At 39.9% G+C, this 19,497-nt stretch overlaps 1 protein-coding gene across 1 annotated transcript in view; it reads right to left on the minus strand.

The window, feature by feature from the left end:
- Positions 1-19,497, minus strand: part of zranb3 (zinc finger, RAN-binding domain containing 3) — an 84,215-nt gene that overhangs the window by 41,479 nt on the left and 23,239 nt on the right. Inside the window, exons 8-13 of the mRNA XM_034150993.1 lie at positions 18,163-18,300; positions 14,661-14,780; positions 8,866-8,985; positions 6,726-6,905; positions 5,454-5,627; positions 4,679-5,114 (exon numbers count right to left, since the gene is read on the minus strand). Coding sequence (XP_034006884.1) covers positions 4,679-5,114; positions 5,454-5,627; positions 6,726-6,905; positions 8,866-8,985; positions 14,661-14,780; positions 18,163-18,300 — 1,168 coding nt within the window. The remainder of the gene's footprint in view (positions 1-4,678; positions 5,115-5,453; positions 5,628-6,725; positions 6,906-8,865; positions 8,986-14,660; positions 14,781-18,162; positions 18,301-19,497) is intronic.

The raw sequence follows: 19,497 nt of genomic DNA on the forward strand, positions 1-19,497 counted from the left end.
CAATCAGAGTATATGACTATATGTTTTAAATGATTATATGATAATTTGACACGACATCCTGCTCGCTTTCCACCAGTCAACCCCCTGGTTTTCCCCCCAAAAAGGGTCCCATTTATGTCTGTAGTGGCTCGATAACGCTCCGAAAGCATACTTCCACACATGTTCAAACGGCATAATCGTATAAGAGTTCAAATGACAGAATTAACTGCTTCTGTGTAATGCTACAAATCTGTCCAAAAATGTGGACAAAGGACACAAGAAACATGTTCTTGGACAGAAAAAGGTTGAAAACACCAGAACTAAAAACACTTAAATGGTTGAACTGAAGCTGCCTTGTTGCTAACTTCCTCTAAATAAACTTATATAATCTAACCCACCTGAGATGTCACATAAAGGAGATAATAGTGCATGACAGTTTGATTAAAAACACCTCTCAATTACTGACGCTATAGCACAACAGTGATTCAATTTGTGGCCAATTAATGAAAGCGGCAGTAATTTGGTGAGTTCCCATCCCTGCTGCACGGGAAATAGAGAGCCAATATGGACATTAAAAAAACAACTGCAGCTTGGCATTAAAGTTGTGTTATAAAAGAAAAACACTTTAGGTTTGCACGGCAGGCTTTTCCAGAGCTCTTCAACAGGACATAGAAGTGTCCGTGAGGAGTACAACTCGACTTATACACGATTTTTGGACCATGGCATATCTTTTTTGGGGGGCTTTCGAAGAGGAAACAACACAAGAGCATAAGTGTCAAGCTGCATTCACATGATACATCGAAATTGCTGCGCTCAAAGTTCAAATGATATCAACTTTGACCATGTTTACCTCCAATGCGCAACCAATCAGAAGCGGCACAAACTAGCTAGAGGAAGTAACCATTTCAACGAAACATAACTGGGTGTTTTCTTCACAACCTGAAGCTTTAAGGACGGATTAACTGTGTGTTTACCTCATAAATTGCATTAAATATGGACGTAGTCTCTGTGATGTCACCCATAAGAAAGTAATAATAGATAGTAATTATAGAAAGCCCAACAAATAGAGCAGCAGCAGCTAAGGGATATTGTAGCAGGCTCCTAAAATGCCATTTCTGTTTCAATACTTATTACATAAAGTTCCTTATTTTCTTTCTGGTACAAACACCTTATGGCAAACCGACTGATGTCCTCATGCATGCAGACTATTCCTCCTCTACAGCTGCTGTCTTACTGCTCAAATCAACACACATTAAAAGAGAAATCCTGTGTTTCTTTACTGTAAATGTGAAGCTTTGCTGTCCGTGCACACCGTCACTTTGAGGAATCGTTGCTCTTGAAGGGATAACACATCTCACGCTCCGACCTGATTATTTCCCCACATTTCCTGCGAGCTGAGGTTGAGAGATATCTCCATAAATACAGTTGTTATTTCTCACAGCACAGTCTGTCATTTACACATGTAGCAGGTTGTTAAATTCCCTGTGTGGAGCTGACACAGCCTGCTGCTGCTGTGAATGCAGAGTGCCGCTTGTGACAAAGAAGAGTGTGATTGCTGAATAGTTATCAAGCATCTGCTTTCAGCTGAGAATGAAATGGGGGGTGAATTGTGTTAAAAAATATATGTGTGTGTGTGGGAGGGGTGAGTGTGTGGGTGTTTTCGCGATGCTCGAAGCCTGAGGTACTGCTTGTTTGAACTGTGTGTGTTTTAAGAGCAACATCCTCACTTGCAATGGACTGAGCTGCACACCAATCTTCAGCGGAGCAAATATTGACTTACACTGAATATAGATTCCTGTGTGCATAATGAGACTTGAGAGTCATTTATAGAAGATATGAAAGAAATTCAATGGATAACGTATACTATTTATTTATGTTTCAGTAGCTAGGTGACATTAATCTGTATGAAAATAACCATCATATTGTAATTTTAGGCAATTTAGACCCTCTTTTGGGACGTTTAGTTCGGATTAGGGCTTAATGATTAATATTTATGTTAACGTTTTATTAGGGCTGTGCGATTATGGCAAAAATCCTAATCACGATTATTTTGGTCAATAATTGATATCACGATTTTTAAAAACGATTATCCATTTACTTTGAAAACATCCATTTATTGAAACAAAAATGTGAACAGTATGTTTTTAACAGTTGATTACCCTGAACTTTAAGTATAATTCAACTGAAAAACCAAAAAAAATAAAAATAATAACAATAACATTTTTTTTCTTTTTTTAAATAAAAATAATAATAATAACATTTTTTTTTTTTTAATAAAAATAATAATCGTTTTATTTCGATTACGTTGTTTTCGTAATCGTTGCAAGCCAAAATCGTAATCGAGATTAAAATACGATTAATTGCACAGCCCTACATTTTATTGTCGTTACTTTGTCCAAATCATTGTCATTGCTCATTTGTATCCCTCCTATATCAATAACCCATTCAATCCAGTGGATCATCCCACAAAGAAAGCAACTAAAACTAATACTGCTTAAATATCACTGCTGCCAAAACAGCGATCTGATTTTAGGATATTTTTTCCTCGCAGCTATGTCAGACATTTAAAGAGCGCGGACCTGCAGCCTGCCAGGTCATAACGACATCCTCCTGCTTTCAGCACGATAAAAATCATAGGCTGTCAGAGAGAGAACTTTTTTCCAACTTTGTGCGAGACGTTTGCAGCAAAAGTAAGCGCCTGTTTTCTCTCTCTCGGTTTGACAGGTGAGAATTATACAGAGTCCTTGTCATCTGCGAAGAGAGAGAGAGAAGCTATTTCAGACTCTGCCTCCATCTTTCGCTATCACGCGTCTCCATCTGGTGAAATCTGTAATGCTGTTGAAAAGTATTATGTCAACAGACTGCGGCGATTGATATTGACAGCAAGGTAAATAAAGAAATGAATGGATTTCAGCTTCAAGAGATGATGGCCTTTTTTTCCTTAATGGAATCCAGTTTGCAGCGAAGTGAAGTTTGTGAATTAATAAAAGACACACACACACCGGGATGTGATCGTCTGCTTACCTTCTAGGAGTAAACCAAAGAGGCGTAAATGTACAAGTTTAAAAGAGGAAACAAAAAAGGGTGCAATCTGAACACTAACGGATTATCGATTCTGTCTCAGCTCAAGAGAGTCACTTGTAAAATGCCAAATAAGTAAGCACATTATCCCGCTTATTACATGGCCACATTCTCAACAAAGTAATGATATGACTCCCACTATTAATTGAAATGCTTTTATGGATTTAGAAAATGATTTTATTGATTTAAAAAATAGTTGTATGTATTGATTTTAAGTCACGTGTTCTGAATTGACCAATCAGAATCGAGTATTCAACTAAACCATGTAATAACTTGCCGTAACACATGATTGTTAATGCATAAAATAAGCTCCCATGAGAAGAACACATTTCATATTGTTCGCGGCTATAGTGAAGTTGAAGCTGCATGCAAAGCCTCTGTTATGTTGTTCAGTGTTCTTCTGCCTTATTATATAATAGTACATCTAAATAACACACTATAGGTTGATGCTTGTTTCTCCGTGTTGCATTGCAAGTGTCCGTAGGTCAGGTTATTTGTGATTTAATGTGTCTGAATCTTAGCAGTATACTGGATCAGGTATACAAGTTTTATTATGTTTCAGTAGCTAGGTGACATTATTTTGTATAAGAATAACCAGAATATTGTCATTTTAGGCAATTTAGACCCTCTTTTGGGACGTTTGGTTTGGATTAAAAAACTATTCTTCAATCACTATTTCTAACGTTTTATTGACGTTACTTTGTCGAATTGCTCATTAGTCTTTTTATCGCCCTTCCTCCTGTGAAGTTCGAGTGGGTTATGAAGAATAAAGTCAAAGAGATAGAGGGAAACATGTTTTAAATGATGTCTTTAAAAGGCATATTTCAATATCTAGTGTTAGGGCTGTGCAATTAATCGTATTTTAATCGCAATTACGATTTTGGCCTGCCACAATTACGAAAACAACATAATCGTAAAAAACGATTATTTTGCTTTGCTTGGTTGTGACAGTGCACTGCAACATATTTGATCTAATGTATTTTAGTCTTAATTTATTTGTATTTATCATATTTACATATGTTTAGTAGCTTGTTGATGTGCGCTCCAAAATATTTGTTGATCTTGTTTATTGGTATTTATTATTTTGATATTATTTATTTCAATGTATTATTTATTTTATTTATTTTTGTATTGGTTTTTCAGTTGAATTATACGTTCAGGGTAATCAACAGTTAAAAAGATACTGTTCAAATTATTATTTGTATTTGTTTTAAAGTTCAATAAATGGATGTTTTCAAAGTCAATGAATAATCGTATTTAATAATCGTGATATCAATTATTGACCCAAATAATCGTGATTATGATTTTTGCCATAATCGCACAGCCCTATCTAGTGTTTTATCCTTATTCACTTTCTTGCTAAGAGTACGATTGATACGAAAATCACCTTTAAATATGAAGCTCCAGCCAATAGTTCATCTAAATAAAGCACGATATGGTTAATGCATGTTTCTCCTCGTTTGTTGTATACAAGTTTCGTTATGTTTCAGTAGCTAGGTGACCAATAACCAGAATATTGTCATTTTAGGCAATTTAGACCCTCTTTTGGGACGTTTAGTTTGGATTTGGAAGCTAACAAACTATTATTCTGTAATCCAAGAGGTTATTTGTGTCTTACCTGACGGAGCAGTTGAAGAAGGGCGTTTGACGTTGCACATCTCGCAGTACGGCATCAAGCCACTATTGGAGTATGTGCAGGACACACAGCTCCACTCAGACGTTGGTCCGGTCTCCAGAAGTTTCCGTGGGTTCATGGAGAAGAAGCTGGGGCTGCTGGGTAATTTCCCTCCGGCTGAAGACCTTCTTTTACCCCCACGTTGAGGCCTGAGACTGGGGCTCGGCTGTGGGGTCCGCAGCCTCTTCACCTGGGGCGAGAAGTCCTCGTCTGGGATGGTTTCGGTTTCTTTAATCTCCTCTCTTTCTTCAGAGTTTGTTCCCCTGCCGGTCGTCTCTGAAGGAGATGTTTCCTCGTCTCCTGTCCTCTTCCTCTTCTTCTCCTTATTGCCGCCCGGCGAGAAGAAGGAACGAATGTCGTGCTGCTTCTCCTTCTCAAACTGAGGGGGGAAAAGAAGCAGAGAGAACGGGTTTCTTCAATTAAAATATAGGATTAAAAACAGCAAACGGATCCAAGACGCAAATCTCAGTTTTATAATTATATATCTCACTCAAACTATCGTGTTCACATGCTGCTGTATCGAAAACATTTCCCAATTTGGGATCAATAAAGTATATCTTAATCTGATACAGACATTTTTGCGGAAATGTATGAAAATATGCAAGAAATATTGTATTTACAGAACGACTATCAGCAGTCAATTTTCATGTTCCTTTTTGGATTATCTCAGATTGAAAAAAGGTTAAATAAAGCAGTCTTTTGCTACAGATGAACTCACATGAGTGAAGAAGACGTCCTCTTTGTAGTCTCCGCTGTTTCTCTCCGGCGGCAGCAGCATCTCACTCGGTTTCCACGCGTCGGAGAAGTTGAGAAACTCCCATTTGTCCTGATCGCCCTCATCGGCCTTCAGATATTCCTTCTTGCCATTCAAGGCGCTGCCGGTCACCGTTTCCTGAAGCACATGGAGAATATTTAATGCTCATTTCCATCATATTTCCGTTTGTTTTACACATAGCATGATCTGTGACGAGCAGTTGCAAACACACATGGAAGATATTACAGGAAATGTCATTTTTAAGTCTGTTTTTGATGCAGAAAGCTCAATATTTAAGAAAATAGACACTGATAATAAGTCAAAGTGTTATTCAAGAAGCAGCTGAATATGTTTTCTTCATCACTGTCAATGGACTAGCTGATCAATGCCAGAATATATCAGCGAGATCACACTCAATTAAAGCGATAATTAGTTATAATTATTCTTAAATGTTTGGTGAGACTCCAGTGATCTATCATTCAAATGAAATGTGACATTGGTGGAGTGTGTGGTGATGAATCAAAAGGAGAAGTGGTCTTAAAATACTCCATTTCAATGTATTTAAGTACAAGAAATAAAGTATTATCAGCAGAATCTACTAATAGTGTCAAAAGTAAAAGTAATCAGTATGCAGAATAGCTTTTTTCAGTATAAGAGTATTCTAAAATAACATAAAAAACAGTCATTCTCCAATTAAGGCTTATGTGGCTCAAAAAAATGTGAATGTACTTTGTCATATTGAACTAGTTGGGGAGTAGATATAATGTACTGTATATGCAGCATGACATGGATATATAATACTAAGTATGTCAGATTTGTTTAATTATATACTTTTCTAGAAGTTGTGAAAAGAAAAAGGGAAAAACAACTTCTTCTACTTCACTTTTGTGTCATTTTTTGTTGTTATTTTTACACTTTTTAAGGATTTTAATGAATTTCTTGTGAAAAAAATCCTGTCGTTTAATTACCAGCTACAAAACTAAAAAGGAGACAACTGTTGTGCTACATGATTGGTCGTCATGGAAATACTGGCCCGTTTGACTCTCAGCATTCCATGTTGCCATAGAAACAAACGGACCATGTCCAACTGTTACCGAGTCAGTGTGAAGCCAATGTGTATGCATATATTTAGCTTTCCACTTCTAAATGACAAACATTACTTGTGCATTGTCGAAACGCAATAAAACGATTTTTGATCAGAAAGTGTGTTTCGCTCCACCCTTTTGCACACGGCACCTTTCTGTTGAGCATGGCCCACATGACGGTGTCGAAGGTGCCCTTGGCGATGAGGTAGTGCACGTTAACGGAGGCTGTCTGCCCGATGCGATGCGCTCGATCCTCCGCCTGCTTTATGTGTCCGGGGTTCCAGTAGAGCTCGGCAAAAACCACGTGGCTGGCAGCGGTCAAGGTCAAACCCTGGAGAGGGACGACACACACACACACACACACACACACACACACACACACACACACACACACACACACACACACACACACACACACACACACACACACACACACACACACACACACACACACACACACACACACACACACACACACACACACACACACACACACACACACACACACACACACACACACACACACACACACACACACACACACACACACACACACACACACACACACACACACACACACACACACACACACACACACACACACACACACACACCAGAGATGGCAAAAGTACACATATCCTTTACTCAAGTAGAAGTACAGATACTCTAGTTTAAAAAAAAAGTACTGACTAAACTTCTTTACTCAAGTGAAAGTAAAGAACTTTGAAATGTACTTCAGTAAAAAGTACCCATAACTAGCAGCTGTTTTAAAGAGTACCTGACCTCCCTTTATATTAATAGAACAATAATGTCATTGTTAGCTAATGAATGTTTCCATGCTGAACAACGGCAACATGACAACGTTTTCATTGGTCCCTCTTCTTTAGAGAAGACCAGGAAATGATGGATACACGGATCGTGTTCAAATCAATAGGCACGCAATGACTCTAAATAATAATGATCACGCCACCAAACACACATTCAAACTAAAGGAACCAGCCTGTTTGGGAAATGTGAGAAGTAGAAAGTACAGGTATTTGGGTTCAACATGTAAGAAGTAGAAAGTACAGGTATTTGTGTTCAACATGTAAGAAGTAGAAAGTACAGGTATTTGTGTTCAACATGTAAGAAGTAGAAAGTACAGGTATTTGTGTTCAACATGTAAGAAGTAGAAAGTACAGGTATTTGGGTTCAAAATGTAAGAAGTAGAAAGTACAGGTATTTGGGTTCAACATGTAAGAAGTAGAAAGTACAGGTATTTGTGTTCAACATGTAAGAAGTAGAAAGTACAGGTATTTGGGTTCAACATGTAAGAAGTAGAAAGTACAGGTATTTGTGTTCAACATGTAAGAAGTAGAAAGTACAGGTATTTGTGTTCAAAGTGTAAGAAGTAGAAAGTACAGGTATTTGTGTTCAACATGTAAGAAGTAGAAAGTACAGGTATTTGTGTTCAACATGTAAGAAGTAGAAAGTACAGGTATTTGTGTTCAACATGTAAGAAGTCAAAGTAGTAAAAAGTCGTCAGAAAAAGTATTGATACCAGAAAAATGTACTTAAGTACAGTAACGAAGTATTTGTACTCCACTATTTCCCACCTCTGTACACACACACACACACACACACACACACACACAATTTACCTCATTCAACCACCTTGAATGAACCGCTCAAGCCCACGTATTTTAAATTACTTTTAATAACAGAATATTTGCAGCTAATTGCCGTACGAGAGCGTCAAGCACCTACTTCCTGTGATTGGAATGCGTCACATTCAGTAACCCAGATTAATTAATGTCAAGTTTATCATTAAGAGTAAAGCGTTTATTTCTTAATTCAATTATCATTCATATAAACCAACAACAGTCATCATCGTTACTAATGTGCAACTAAAAGCCTATTTATTGTGGCATTACAGCGGTGCAGCACTAGTTCATTCCTCATTCAAGGGACCTGAGGTTACATTCAATTAAAAAGCATCGCACCATCTCTCTTTAGACATTTATTATCATGAAATGTAATCATTTTCAAAGAGTGTCCCTGAACCAAGTGTGATTTTTGACTTCTTGAATAGCAGATAGTTTTTTTAACAAGTTATAACAGCTCCAAATAGATATAACAGTATGATATATCTGTATATTTGTATTATTGGCACACAAAAAAAGTGGTATTTTGTTCTACAACGCATAGAAATAGGAATAGACGATAACCAGAATACAGCCAATTCAAGGGTGGTTATGTAGGGCACGTGTGTGTGTGTGTGTGTGTGTGTGTGTGTGTGTGTGTGTGTGTACCTGGCCGGCTGCCTGGATGCTGAGGATAGCGACTCGTGTCTCCGGGTCGCTCTGGAACTTGTTGACCAGCTGCATTCGTTCTGACGACGGGACGCTGCCATCGATACGGATGTAACCAGCCTGAAAAATAACATTTATGAGTTTAAACGTCTGAGGTCAGCGCCTGAAAACTCTTATCTAATTGCTACTAAAAACTAATTGTTACTGACTTGTTTCTTTGTACGTTTTTGGGGATTTGTTAGATGAGTTTCAAGATAAGAGGGTGGATGGTTGTATTATGTTGTTTTATACATTTTGTAACCCTTTCAAAATGTACATATTCCCCCTTTAAATTTCAACATAATACCCTTTTTTTAAGGCCACACTAACCAAGCTTCGTCTGTTATTTATCACAGGTGTATTAGCAGAGAAGCGTGCCCCTTCAATAAGTGGAAGAGATAATGCACGTGTGGTTGTTTGTACATTGTGTTGAGTTAAATTAACACAGAACGACAGCATTGTCAGCGTCTAAAAAGCAGATTTGTGCTGCGAGCGTTGCATTAACCCGTCTCCTGTACCGGAGATATTTCAATGACAGACGTGTGAATGAAAACACGATCGGATGAGCCGCGGTGAACGAGCTGATCTAATATGTTGTAACACCTAACAAAGAGAGCAGCGGCTGCGTGTTCATCAAACCTGAACTGGAACTTGACACTCGCTGAGCCGCTAATGCACTCTTTTGATTTTGGCTCATCGCCCCTGCAGAGCAGCTCAGCGGACGACAGCAGGAGACGGTCTAATAACTGCATGAATATGAAGCAGAACTTTGCGAATAAAAGGTCAAATAAATGGGCTTATTGAGAGAGCAAGACCGTAAAGACAGGGCACTAACACTGTGGTATATTTACTAGTTTAAAACATTCACAACTTTATCAAACAAACCCTCTAACCTCTCTGACAGCAGGACAGAAATGGAGTAAAAGCAGTGATAATATCATGTGATCGCGTTGTCTCGTCGTTCCTTTTTTGAACCCATCTCTGTTAATTGGTGAAATAAATAGGCTTATTGAGAGAGCAAGACCTTAATGACATTGTACTATCACTGTCGTATATTTACTACTTTAAAACATTCACAACTTTATCAAACAAACCCTCTAACATCTCCGACAGCAGGGGAGAAATGGAGTAAAAGCAGTGATAATATCATGTGATCGCGTTGTCTTGTCATTCCTTTTTTTAACCCATCTCTGTTAATTGGTGAGTGCGAACGCTCCGGAGAGAGAGCGTCTCACGGAGGAATGTGCTATCACACGTCGTACCGCTGCATTACATTCGACGACACCTCCGCGACCCCTGCGCCACACACACACACACACACACACATTGACTGTTTCACAGGTTGCTGGCGTCAAGCTCAGAGAAAGCGTGTGCTTGTGATGACTTGTGAAACACGTCTTTGGGGGATTAGTTGTGGAAGTGAAGTTTACTTTCTTTGAGGAAGTTGACTTTTTCGTTCAGGATTTCGAAGGAAAATCAACACTTTTAAGATGATGATTAAAGGAGATGCACATTCTTTTCATTTCCACCTTGTGATTTTAGCATTTGCAGACCGTTAACATGCACAGAAACCTATATAACACACTAAAGGAAAGTGGAACCCCAAAAAGCATAAAAGGGCACTGGAAAAAATGCAATGCAAGTTAAACAATAATGAAAACAAGCTGAAATAAGTACAAAAATCTGCCAATAGAACAAGTGAAAGTTTGCTTGGTAAGAGTTCTTGAAATAAGATGGGATATTTACATAAATCCCATCTTGTAATTAGCTAGGAGAACTCATTTTGAACTATATCTTACCAGAATCAGGTAATGTTGTGTTGTTCAAAAGTTTTCTGTTTTCTGATGTTAGTGTTTCATCTGAGATACGAATCAAAATAACATTTTTTGACTTAAAGGTAGGGTAGGTAATATCTTGTTTAAAGGTGGGGTAGGTAATTTTGGAGAAACCAGCTCCAGATCGCTAGAATTTGAAAATACACAGCCGGAAAAATCTGCCACTTCCTTACAGAGCCCCTCCTCCAACACACACGAACGCGCACATGACCAATGAGGGCACGAGATAAGTTTGTGCACGAGATGGAAGGCTGACAGGCAGGTAGGCCATCCAGTTATTTTAGCCGGGCCGGCTCAGATGATTGGTCGTGCTTTTTACAGCGCTACGGCTTCCACAGATTAAATGTTTTTATGTATTCATTGCTATCGGGATGTTAAGAGCATTCCTTGGAATATAACAAGTGTTTCTGAAGTGAATTACCTACCCCACCTTTAACGAGATGATGCATTGTCTAAAAAAAAGACCCGATATCTCACTGCAGTGTTACTTCTGAAGTTATCATGTCTTATATCAGGTGTAAAGACACATTCTGACTAGATATTAGACACATATACTGGGCAAGATTTCACATTTTTGTAGTGGGCCGCTTTCATATCTTGTTTAAGAGTTGCTTCATTATAAAATTCTGCTCCAAAATCTAAATGTTCCACCTGTACACTGTTGATTTAGCATATAAGTGGAAGACACACATATATTTCATCACTGCTAACATCTAAAGTAAGCTCAACGCTCAGTACTCTGTCTTTGTTAATCACAGATATGGCGAGGATTTGACTTATAAACACAGCGGGACTGTGGATGAAAGAGTATGGGGCCAATTACCTCTGGAAGCAGGAGTGAAATATGAATAAATTCTGCACATTTAATGCTTCCAGGTTACCGTTAATGGGCGATTCAGGTCTCTGCAGCGGAAAAAACTTGAAAGTCTAAATGGGAAATGACAGAAATTAACATTTGTGCCACAGTGGAATATCAGCAATATAGAAACAGGGCTACCTCTTGTTTCAAAAGGGCTGAATAAGATATAATTGAGTATTGTTTTAAACTCTTTGTTGAGACTGTGGGAAAGCAGGGTGACGTTTTTTAAGAACACAGTGTTCTAACATCTCAGGGAGCTGAAATTATGGATAAAAGGAGGACGAATGTGAACGGTTAGGTGATGACTGACAACTGCATGTTTTTTTAGGCTTTTCTTGCACATAAAATGCACGGAAATGTTGTAACTATAGTAAGAAATACTTAAAAATACCTTTCGATTAGAGTACATCACGTAAAGAGATTTGAATACTTGTAATTACTAAATATATATATATAGAGAGAGAGAAAGAGATTGTGATTCATTAGTAAATAGATTATTAGACTACTGTAACTGTTCGATAAATGCCGATCAGGAGAGCCGATCACATGACGTAAAATACATGACACTTTTCTCTGTGCGCGGCAAAACAAGCTCGCCAAAATGGCTTCACCGGTCTGGCAGTATTTTAAGGTGTCCGAAAAAGACAGTAAAATAGCGGTATGCAACGTGTGTGAGGCAGAAATCCTGCAGCTCCACCCGCTGTGACGGACCGGTGAGCGGAGCAACACACACACTAAGAGTTAGACCTTACACACTTATACAGTACATTATATCTACTCCCCAACTAGTTAAAGAAACGTTTCTCTGTGCGCGGCAAAACAAGCTCGCCAAAATGGCTTCATAATTCATTATATTTCTGCAATGCTGTTCAGAATAGTTACTTTTATTGCTCTAAATAGTAAATAAATATATAATGCTACACAACAGAATCACCTGTAGCTCCGCCCGTGGTGACTGACCGGTGACACACACTTCAAGTTAGACCTAACACACTTAGCTATTTTATCTACCTCTGGAACAAGCTAAACTAGTTATAAATATGTTTATTCTTCACAGTCGGGTCACTCATTACTTGATCAGTGAGCTGCACGAGACGACACTGACAGGCTGTCAGGAGAGGGAGGGAGAGAGGGAGAGAGGGAGAGAGGGAGAGAGGGAGAGAGGGAGAGCGCTTCCGCTAATTTCTCCCGTGTTATTATCCAAAGTTAATGTAAACTTGAATAATGTACATTAACTGAGTTTTAAACATCACTTTAAATGGAAGATCCCCATAGGCCCCGCCCACTCGATCGGATCAGCCGATACTGATTCCGGCGATCGGCCACAAAATTGGCGATCGGAGCATCCCTAGTTGTAGTTATAGAGTTATAGAATACCTAAAAAGACCAGGCACAAAAAGACCATTTATTACTTTTAATTAATAAATATATATATATAGAGAGAGAAAGACATTGTGATTAATTGGTAAATAGATTATTAGACTACTCTAGACTTTAGGTATAGTCGATTTCTTAAGTTTATAAGGAGGAAACGGGTTAATTGTGTGCACCATCCACACCTAACAAACATGGATACACTCATACAACTTGAGACATTCCCATCCAGTATCTATATAAACACATCTATTATTAATAAGTGTGTCCCTGTTGATGCATCCGAATGGGAGTTGTGTGTAAAATCGTTACGGGGCTAACACGGGTCGTGTGTTATTGTAAGTATCATGTGTGTGTGATGGCTCTTTATAGATCTGAGAGGGTTGGGGACATTGATTTTCAAGGCAGTGAGTGTGATATGAAACAATTTGTGCAATTTGTGACTAACATGAATACAACTACAGGCTTTTATGGGCTGCAGTGTATCTTTTGATAGGTGGAGAAACAGACAACCAACATAGACGTTAACCCGTCCCATAGACACATTACGTTGTCTATGTGAAGCACTTTGGACTGCACTTGTTGTATGAAAGGTGCTATATACAAATAAAGATTATTATTAATGCACATCTTAGTGATCCACTTCTTCTACTTCATTTCCACATCTCTGCACAATGCTAGCTATTTTAAACCTGCACAGCTCATCCTCTTGAAAGTCTGATGTACTGCAAAAATTAGTAATTGGTCCAATATGACAATTAGTCTGTAATCACATTACAGATAAAACATTTGTAAACGTGTGATAGCTAGCAGGATTACAATGCTACAATACATTTTGATATAAAGATCAAGATATTACAGGTAGACGTACTGCCTGAATTTCCTTTTTGGTTTTCAAAGAGGCTTTTAAATGCCTACTTGACAATGAACCTGATTTTGATTGCTTCGATACGGATGTAACCGGCCTGGAATGAAACAGAAAAATTAAATGTCTGAGTTTGAAACGTGTAAGGTCAGCAGCGCCTGAAAAACTCTTGGAGCTGCCTTCCTGTAAAACTGAGTCTAATTGCTACTAAAAAACTAATGGAGATAAGAGGGTGGATGGTTGTTTTGTACAATTTGTAACCCTGACACCTTTCAATTGCTCAAATGATTCCCTTTTGTTGTATGTTTGCACAGCTCATCCACTTGAAAGATTGATGTACTGCAAAAACGAGTAATTTGCTGATATTGGTCCAATATGACAATTGGTCTGTAATCAACGTGTAATAAACGTGGGATAGCTAGCAAGATTACAATGCTACAATACATTATTAAGATATCACATGTAGACGTACTGCCTGAATTTGGGATTCTAAAGGCCTACTTGGCAATAAACCTGATTTTGATTGTTAATAATTGAGCCAGTAGTCCGTTTTACATCTCAAATGATCCCCAGAAACTTTGTCGCCGTGTGTTTTTTGCTTCAACACTTTTCAGAAGACGCCTGACGTCTCCCACTCGTGTCCAGAGGGTGACCGAGCTTATGAAGTTTCTACACATGGAGAAAATAAAGTGTACTTTGGGTCGGCTCCACTTGTACATTGTATAGGACATGGCAACCATTTTTAACGTACATGGAACATTTGAAACCGTGTACTCTTCCCTAACTGATTCACAATTTCAATTATTTTTCAATTTGAGGTTACCTTGGCTTCGATGGCGGCCTCGGTGCACGCCTGCAGCATGGTGAGGTGGTGGGCGAACACCAGGAACTTCAGCTGCTCCGCCTCCAGCATCATCTTAATGTAGTCCTTCACAGCTCCCGCCTGGACACACACAGAAATAGACACAGATGAAAGGGAGCGACACTGAATCCATCACTCCACTGCTCCACCACACACAGAGGAATCGGCTGGATCAGTGAAGAAGTCAATTAATCACCGCGGCATCCTTTCCGTGTGATCGATTCTCTATTGAATGCCAGGGATCCAGACTTTAGACGGAGAGAGAACACAGAGCGACCGGGGCGCATTTGTCAACTCGCAGATAGTGAGAGCAAATCAATAACCTCGCAACTCGGAGATATGATTAGTGTGAGCTCTTTGTTTTCAGCTTTTTGGACAAACCAGATACAAGAAAACAACCAGATGAATCAGAATGTACCAACAAGTTCATGAAAGTAGAGCTTGTTTCGTTTCTGTTTGACCGGATTTTCAACGCTCTTTGACGACAATTTGTAATAAAGGTTCAAAAGCTTAATATTGTTTTATTTAACTAACATTAACAAAAACATGATGTGTATATTTGCATTCGTTAGACAAAAGGATTGAGACCAATATTGTAGTCGAATAGGTTGTCGTTGGATTTTGTCAGGCTAGCCGTTTCCCTTTGTTTCCAGCCTCTATGCTAAGCTAAGCTAACTAGCTTCTGGCTGTACTGTAGCTTAATTTTCTGCAGACAGATATGAGTAGCATTTATCTTCTCATCTAACTTTCTGCGAAAAAAGTGTATGAGCTATTTCCACCAAAATGTCAAACTATCAGAAATTTTAACAACCGCTCAAGGACAGCTAAAAAAAGAGCAGATTTTGTCAGGACTTGCAAATGCCCCTAAAAATATATAAGTAAGGCTTGTTAGGGTGTCAAAGTGTTGAGTGCAGTCCAACATAACTAAAAGTTCAGGTCTCAAGCATTTCACTCTAGAGTTATTTGTTATTTCTCCACTTAAATATTGTTTTATTAATGAAGTCAAATGGTGAAAAAAACGTCACAGTCCAAAATGTAACAGGATCTTGCGTGTTGTTGCTGCAGAAGTCTGTGACCCTGATTGACAGTGTGAAGCTGACAATCTGAAAGAGAAAGCAGCAGAAGTGTGACTGAGTTAACCGTGCCTTGCAGGTTTCTGTATCTGTCCGCATGAGCATGTCATTGAGCATCCCAGTACTCATTTCAGAGCCCCGGGCCATAAAGCAGCCAAGAATAGCACCAACTAGTGAGTTTTGATTTGAGTCAAACAGAGCCCTTTTACTGGACGTCTTTTTTGGAGACAGGCCTATCTCCTGTAATCTGCAACACCTCTTTGCCATCACACCTGCTCTGGCGGGAGAACCTCTGCTTTGCCTCGCTGATAATTAGCCCATGCGCCTGATAATGAATCTTTCCGCCAGGCCTGCCGACCCTTTTCTGATCTGGGGGGTCCTCATTACTGACGGCTTGGCTTCGCAGGCTTCCATCCGCTGAGTTTAATTAGTGCACAAACTTCTCGGCTGTCTGAAGCGGCCCGTTAGCTCGCTTTAAAGTCCAGCATCAGAGCTGTCCTCTCTGGGTAATTGGGAGCAGATGCTTGGCAGGTAAAGCAATACAAATACCCCAAAGGCGTTTGGCAGGTCCGTCGCCAGGCGGACTGGCAAAGCACGAAGAGGCCGTGATGCTCGTCAGAGTGACATAGATGTGTCACACCATTGCAACCCTCCTGGTGATCCAAAAAAAGAACGTTTTTTTTTTATCTTGAAGTAGAAAGTGTGTCTGGCTAAAACCAATAGGAGAGGAAATGAGACCGGGTATCGGCTTTGAGGTGGGTTGAGTGGGCGTGGGGGGGGCTTTGTAATGAAAGGAGGTCCAGTGTTAGGCTAAACTGAGCAGAAATCCAATCAGCAAACAACGCGGAGCGCAGGGAAGATCCAGGCTTGGAGGCAGGCTGAGCGAGCAGCGTGTCGATGATTGCATTCGGTGGTTATCTCCGGTCTTCGTTAACCTCGGGGCTCGCTCCTCATGGCTCAGGGCGTCGGGCTAATTGAGAGGAACGCCAGCTCTTGAGCAAAACAGATGATTGGTGAGGGATACTATATTTGGGGGAAATGTGTACTCAACTACAAACATAAGAGATTGAGGAACTGCCAGGTTTCAGAACATCAAGATTTAGAGTGAAATCTGGAGACTGATGAGGACTTCCCACTGAGAAACAGGAAATGTAAATGTTACATTCTCCACACCTCTGACCCCCAACCATCCCTCACACTGTGTTTGCATCAAACCACCTTCCCATTCTCTCATTAAAACAGAAAAAAGACGTCACTTCAACCTGAGAACCGACTGAGTTTCCACAGCAACAGCATCACAGAAATGCTATTTTAGTTGCGGTGTGGAACTTTGAGATAAGGTGTAATCACGCCGAGCTGGACGCAACTAAATAATACCTCGGTTATAACTCCCTACTTTGTCTAAGTGCTTTTCACTGGGCGACCATTAGGCTCTGTTACCATGGCGATGCTTCCCCCAATTGAGGTTTCACTGAGCGGTCGGCTCAAGCGGCTGTGAAAATGATGCTGTTCCGTCAACTCACCATTTACAGAAACATTAAAATATGAATAAAAAGTGCATTTTCTTCTCATTTGTTATGCTTTTTAAACTGTTCTGGGTATTGTGTGTAGTTTGATGTTGTAACTGTTGGCTCATAGAGCATGTTTCCATCAATAAAAAAGTATGCAGATATTGGTGTAATGATGTGAATGCATCTGTTTTCTCACTGTTGATATGGATATCATCTGTGGAAGCCGTGGTACTGTAAAAAGCACGACCAATCATCTGAGCCGGCCCGGCTAAAATAACTGGATGGCCTACCTGCCTGTCAGCCTTCCATCTGTGCACAAACTTATCTCGTGCCCTCATTGGTCATGTGCGCGTTCGTGTGTGTTGGAGGAGGGGCTCTGTAAGGAAGTGGCAGATTTTTTCCGGCTGTGTATTTTCAAATTCTAGCGCACTCGAGCTGGTTTCTCCTAAATTACCTACCCTACCTTTAAGATCTTTAGCATGAATATATAGTTATACTCTAAGGAAAACAAATGGTAAATAATGGGATCTGTAGTTTTAAGCACACATTAATTGAACAGGAGGGAATGTTTGCTTTGTTGGGGACTATTTTCAGTTGCGGATTAATACACACATGCTTACACCTGACGTTTTTTAACGGCCTAACTACTGTGACTACTTTTTTGATTTCGTAATAAAGTAATATGTTAGCACGCACATATTTAGGAGGAAGTGCATCTCATTTTATACCATTGGTTCCACTTCTCATGTGATATCTTAACATATAGAGCATCTTAGGTAGTATTCAGAGAAATATAGACTATCTTTGAAGCCAATAAAAGGTGTATTTACTGCTGGGTTAAAGTCAGATAGACTCCAGAAGCACCTGCTCTCCCATTACCTTGGCAATCGCAGTTTGCTTGTACATCCGTGAGACCAGGCTCATGACCTGTGTGAAGGGGTTGCTGTCCGTGCCGATGACCCCCGACCCCAGTCCCTTCATCAATCGCTCCCACTCTGCGAAGCTGGCTGAGGCCTCCTGCAAAAGAGAGACAAGTCAGCGTCCTTTATTTATCTCTCTCTCGGCTGTTTTTTGAGATATAAAGGGCAAAACAATTAATGGAGCTGCTGGGTGTCCTACTTTCCCTGGAAGAGAAAGAGAGAGAAAAAGAGAGATGGAGAATTCCCCAGGATGCCACCCCCCTCTCAGACTGGGCTGCTGTGTTAGGTGGGTCATGAGCATCGCCCAATTATAGCCGCCTTGTGACAAGCTGGGGTCGAAGATGGAGAAGCAGCCTGGCCGGTACAATAAATCAAAGACGCCTGGCGTGCTCTCAAGGTGATTGGCGAGAAGTATTTAAGGCGGGAGAGGAGAAACAAGAGGGTCGCAGAGGGAGAGGCGGTGAAAAGCAGCATATGTTTCCTCGTGTTCGTGAAGAGAGGCTGTGTATTCGTTGATATTTATCATTAAGACATGTTAAAGTTAGTGGCAACCTTTGGGAACATTCAGTATGCACGTGATGCAGAAATGTGATAAGAAAAGCAGCATACTGTTTCCTCCTGCTCGTAAAGAAGACACGCAGAAAGGCTGTGCATCCGTTAGCCCTGTTTATCATACAAACATATTATCTTCAGTAACATTTGATCAATATTCAGTATGCACATTATGCAGAAATGTGACAAGAAAAGCAGCGTACTGTTTCGGATAATTGCAAAGCTTGGGTTTGATTCAATAGTCATGCAAAAGCTTGGGTGCCTATAATCTATCTAGAGTGCTCCACAAGAACCCCCTTGACTTTTTCAGGATTACATCATATTTTTTTTAAGGCAAACTTTTTCATTGTGTGCCTTTTGTCTAAATCCAGGCTGCACCACCAGGAAATATGTACAAATTCAACAGGAATGAACACTTTCTTTGCGCGCTGCATATCAAACGATGCAAAACTGTGAACCATATGGCGAGCTGAAGGAAGAGGTGGCCTGCGCGTGATTAAGCACACACACACACACACACACACACACACACACACTGATGAGTGAGCAGAGGGGGAGGGAAAAGAGTGAGAATTGGAGAGAAGCCTTATTAATGCGAGCACACGCACATATGTAAAGACAGAGGATTTCACAACGGTATTTTCAACACTGTGCGCTCCCGACTTGCACAATGGAAAGCTTTCTGGTGAAACATGAAAGCGTTACACTATTTAGTGAGATAATTAGCATTTCTGTGGATTCA

The sequence above is a fragment of the Trematomus bernacchii genome, unplaced genomic scaffold, assembly GCF_902827165.1.
Source record: "Trematomus bernacchii unplaced genomic scaffold, fTreBer1.1, whole genome shotgun sequence".
NCBI lineage: Eukaryota > Metazoa > Chordata > Actinopteri > Perciformes > Nototheniidae > Trematomus > Trematomus bernacchii.